The sequence below is a fragment of the Lolium rigidum genome, chromosome 4 (assembly GCF_022539505.1).
Source record: "Lolium rigidum isolate FL_2022 chromosome 4, APGP_CSIRO_Lrig_0.1, whole genome shotgun sequence".
Lineage (NCBI taxonomy): Eukaryota > Viridiplantae > Streptophyta > Magnoliopsida > Poales > Poaceae > Lolium > Lolium rigidum.
In genome coordinates this window covers 252,971,929-252,976,317 of record NC_061511.1, presented here as the reverse complement: position 1 = coordinate 252,976,317, position 4,389 = coordinate 252,971,929, and the positions used below count along the sequence as shown (strand labels likewise).

The window sequence follows — 4,389 nt, the reverse complement described above, 5'->3', positions numbered from 1 at the left end:
GGATATTTACATGGTGCCAATCCATCGGATTACAAATCCGTAGGGTGTCAAGCCCTGCTTGGCTTCCTTAAGGCTAGGTCTAGCTCTATGCACTGTTAAAGAAAAGAAAGATTTCATCTAGAAGTATATCTTTGCACTGTTAGGATCTTAACATTGAAGATATAATCGTTCGTTTTTATCCCAGATACTCTACTGGACTATGATAAAAATTTCTATGGAGAATGGAGACAGATATCTTTCCTTAGTATGATCATCTTGTTAATATCACAATCAGTGTTCCATTCAATACCAATTGCTCACCAAAAACTTTGAAAACCAGCATTCAAAGAAAATGTGTTGAAGTGTTTACTCTGGCCATGTGTCACATACGATGCAATCACCGTATATTATATAAAGAATTTCATCATCAACTCCTTTATGTTGAGCTTGTCATAAAAGAAGTCATGCGAAGAATTTATGTCTAGGAAGACAACATATTTTCCAATATCCAAGATTAGCTTTGGAGTATCGAAATTCCCCATTTTAGTATTGTAAACTCCTCTTGGAGGCCTTTCTTCGGGAATGCTACGCTTGTAGTGTCTTGTGGTTCACCCTGTGATTTCCTGCTGGCGTCGCAATCCTCTCGCATCATCGGCCTGGCTACTTATACACGGCCTTGCTTCGGTGGCTGGTGGCCGTCCTAGCGCCTTGGGAGGGTGGGGGGCTTTCTAGGTTAGCGTCAGGCGTAGCTATTCACAATGTCATTGGAAGATGTTGTGTTTTTGGTCTAGTCCTAGCCCGAGTTCTTGGGGTGGTGGTTTGGGGTCTGGGTGAAATCTTTGCAGGACCTCGGTCTCTGCTGACGATGATGACGCATTCTCGCTCCATACACCTTCTTGGCGGCATCGCGAAGACCCCCTCCTCCATTGGATCTCCTCAATTGGATCCTCAAGGTCTGCAAGGTTGTTTGCCCATCGTCAAGTTTCCCCCTTGGGTTGTTGTTTTGATGCGAAAAAGTTGTATTGGTGTGGTCATGGACGTGGTCGCTCTGGTGCAACAGAAGACAAGGTTCCCTTAACCTGGACCAGACGGGCTTCAGCTAGGTGTTTTTGTGTTGTCATCTCTTGTGCGGTTCGTTGTGCGATTTGCACATGTGTGCGTTGTAAGTTCCGGTATAACTCATATCCGGTTGATGGCTTTCTTAATTCAAAACTGGGCTCATTTCGAGCCTTTCATCTATATACTAAAATTATAAGAAATGAGATGACAAGGCGAGCTTAACCATACAATAAATCCAAACCCGGGAATAAATAGCAGAATTTAGTTTTGTTTTACTATTGTTGTCATATGTGCACAAAAGTAAATTATTCCATTCAACTAGATTCATTCACAAATTAACTTTGAAGCTGATGGAAAAAACTTTGACACAACTAGGCTAATTATTGTTGTCATGTGTTGTAGTAGGGGATGTAACATCATATAAATAAATTAAAAAACATGCTTGCAGGACAAGATTGTTTTTAATTATTGGTGTTCCTTATTAGCTTAATTGTTTTATTTATGTCCTAATTTGGAAGAGATCTATAACATATACAATCTAACCGTGTCTAGAGAATCATCTTGTATTTATGCTGAACTTTTTTACTTCATCATAATTCATTGTACCTCTACTCTATACTCCTCCATATACACTGCCAACGGTACAATACAGTACATACAATGTATTCTCGTTTGTACTATATGATTTACATCCTAATTTGGAAGAGATCTATAACATATACAATCTAACTGTGTCTAGAGAATCATCTTGTATTTATGCTGAACTTTTTTACTTCATCATAATTCATCCTACCTCTACTCTATACCCCTCCATATAAACTTCCAACGGTACAATATAGTACATACAATGTTTTCTCGTTTGGACTATATGATTTGTAAACTGATAGTTAATTAAAACTTTAATCCGACATATCATTTATATATTATTAGCAATAGTTACTAGTTATAATTATAATGTAAAAGAACTACTAGTACACTTAGGTTATACTATTTGGTTAGAGAATCAAGTGGGATGTGGTGCTATGGTTCCATTCCACTGCAATGAGTGGTTCTGTTGTGAGTGTTTTGCTAGGTCTAACTAGGTAAAAATAGGATGTTTTCTTTCTATGTTTGGTTGAAGAGATGGAATAAGTAGAATGAGGTCCATCTCGCCTTTTTCATAAGCATGGTGAGCTTACCCGCCATGTGCATTTGTAGCATTTTGCCTTTTGCGAAATTACGAGCACCATATTAATACATAAATTTCACTAATTATTAGTATAACTTAATTTGGGTGCATGCTTATATATATGGATAACAATACTAGTAGCCATCAAAGAAATACAATACTTGCTTCGCTCGGAAATAAGTACCTCCGATTTATCTAGATATGTATGTATCCCTAACTAGAATATCGCTAGATGCATGTTAATCTAGAAAATTCGAGTCGCTTAATTCCTGATGGAGGGAGTATGTAAAAAAGAAATGGTTATACTTTAGATCGCAGTTCACCATTGTGGGTGGCGGCACTGTACACGCGTAGAGATATGCGATGCCACGGCAGGGCCGTCTCGCGCAAAACGTGAGCGCGCGCGGGGCACACGCAGAATCATGCCCGCCCGCGGGCCACCCTCGCTCCAAATCCTTTATAAGGCGCCCATTGCCGACCCAATGACGAGACCACCAAAGCCAACCCAAAGGCAATCGCAAAGTAAGCTAGAAACGGCAAGCTGCTGAGCCCGCCTCTTCGACCCGAGAACCAACGCGGCATGGCTTTCTACCGCGGCATGGGTGGCCCTCAGCATATGATGCCGCCGCCGCCGCCGCAGCCGAGGCCATGGAGCAAGGCGGAGGACAAGGTGTTCGAGGCCGCGCTGGTGACGTTCCCGGAGAACGTCCCGAACCGGTGGCTGTACGTGGCGGCGCAGCTGCCGGGGCGCACGCCGCAGGAGGCCTGGGAGCACTACCAGGCGCTCGTGGCCGACATCGACCTCATCGAGCGCGGCCTGGTCGAGGCCCCCGACTCCTGGGACGAGGACTCTGCTGCCGGCGGCGGTGGCGGTGGACGCGGCCGCGGAAGCGGGGGATCCGAGGAGCGCCGCCGAGGCGTGCCCTGGAGCGAGGAGGAGCACAGGTACGCGGTCGATCGCGCCGTCAAAATCGCAACTTCCTCTTCCTCTGTTCCGTTCTTTTTTTTTTTGTCCTTTTCCCCTGTTATTCTGCAGTGCCTTCTTCCAGGTCCTAGATACTTCTCCGGAATCTTTCCACGTCGGATCACTAGATCCCCATGGCCCACCCTGCCAAGTCTGAGACCGACTGTACCAGAGAATTATGGGATCTAGTCGAACTGACACCATTTCTTCTTCGTTCTCGTTTGGGCAGGCTGTTCCTGGAGGGGCTGGAGAGGTACGGGCGCGGCGACTGGAGGAACATCTCGCGGTGGTCGGTGAAGACGCGCACGCCGACGCAGGTGGCCAGCCACGCGCAGAAGTACTTCATTCGCCAGGCCAGCGCCGCCAGCCGCGGCGACACCAAGCGCAAGAGCATCCACGACATCACCACCGCCTGATTCCGTCGTGGTCAATATCAAGAATCCGGTCCGGCCCAAGCTGAGCTGAAACCCGCCGTCGTCCTCGCCGTCTGTTCCGTCGGCCGTAGCACGCACATATGCAGGGGAGAAGCTCTGCTTGGTTGGATTCTGCGATTTGGAAGATCTAGCTGTATGGTCGAATAATGGTGTCCTTTGTCGTGTGTGGAATGTTAAGGAAGAAACAGAGACCGGAAAGGATTACAGCATAAATCCGCCGTTCTTGGTTTCTACTCCTTTCCTTATAGATCGAGTCGATGACACTGGCATGGCTTTTCACATGCCGTTCTCATCCTATCAGATTTTCAAATACATATGTCCTAGTGACAAGTGTCCTTTATTAGTGTTCATGCTTCTTCTTTTGTCGTGGTGTCGGGTGATGCGTAGGCCGTCTATGTCTATTCCAACATGTGTTGAAAGCGGCTTGGCGGCCGCAATTGCTTCGAGTTTTATAAAAAAAAATGCCCATTTGAACAACACATGGTGAATTATTAGCTGCCAAATCATTCTTTATAGGGCATCACTAGCGGGGACCACCCATTTCAGACACAAAAAATATGTCCGTTTTGATTCATTTGGGTCAGCCTGCGAATAGACGACGGTTTTCATCCCTAGTTTGTATGGTAAGGGGTACATGAAACGGCTAGGTCTAAAAATAATAAAAACATAAATAAAAATAAACCAAAACCCAAGCTAGGATTTTCGGGTTTCCACCTACTCATCGTCGTTGTCAAGCATGATGTAGATCGATGGCTCCCGGAGTGTAATATCCCAGGTAATGGGGT

At 45.4% G+C, this 4,389-nt stretch overlaps 1 protein-coding gene across 1 annotated transcript; it reads left to right on the top strand.

The window, feature by feature from the left end:
• Positions 1-2,786: 2,786 nt before the first annotated feature.
• LOC124648601 (transcription factor DIVARICATA-like) lies at positions 2,787-3,944 on the top strand. Its single transcript, XM_047188330.1, has 2 exons — positions 2,787-3,151; positions 3,400-3,944. Exons 1-2 carry the CDS (start codon positions 2,787-2,789, stop codon positions 3,584-3,586), a joined length of 552 nt encoding a protein of 183 aa, XP_047044286.1. The 3' UTR covers positions 3,587-3,944.
• Positions 3,945-4,389: the final 445 nt, after the last annotated feature.

Excerpts from the sequence above, each read along its gene's own strand:
- LOC124648601 (XM_047188330.1), top strand. The coding sequence starts at position 2,787 with ATGGCTTTCTACCGCGGCATGGGTGGCCCTCAGCATATGATGCCGCCG. Across the intron at positions 3,152-3,399 it reads TGGAGCGAGGAGGAGCACAG|GCTGTTCCTGGAGGGGCTGG; the intron begins GTACGCGGTCGA and ends TCGTTTGGGCAG.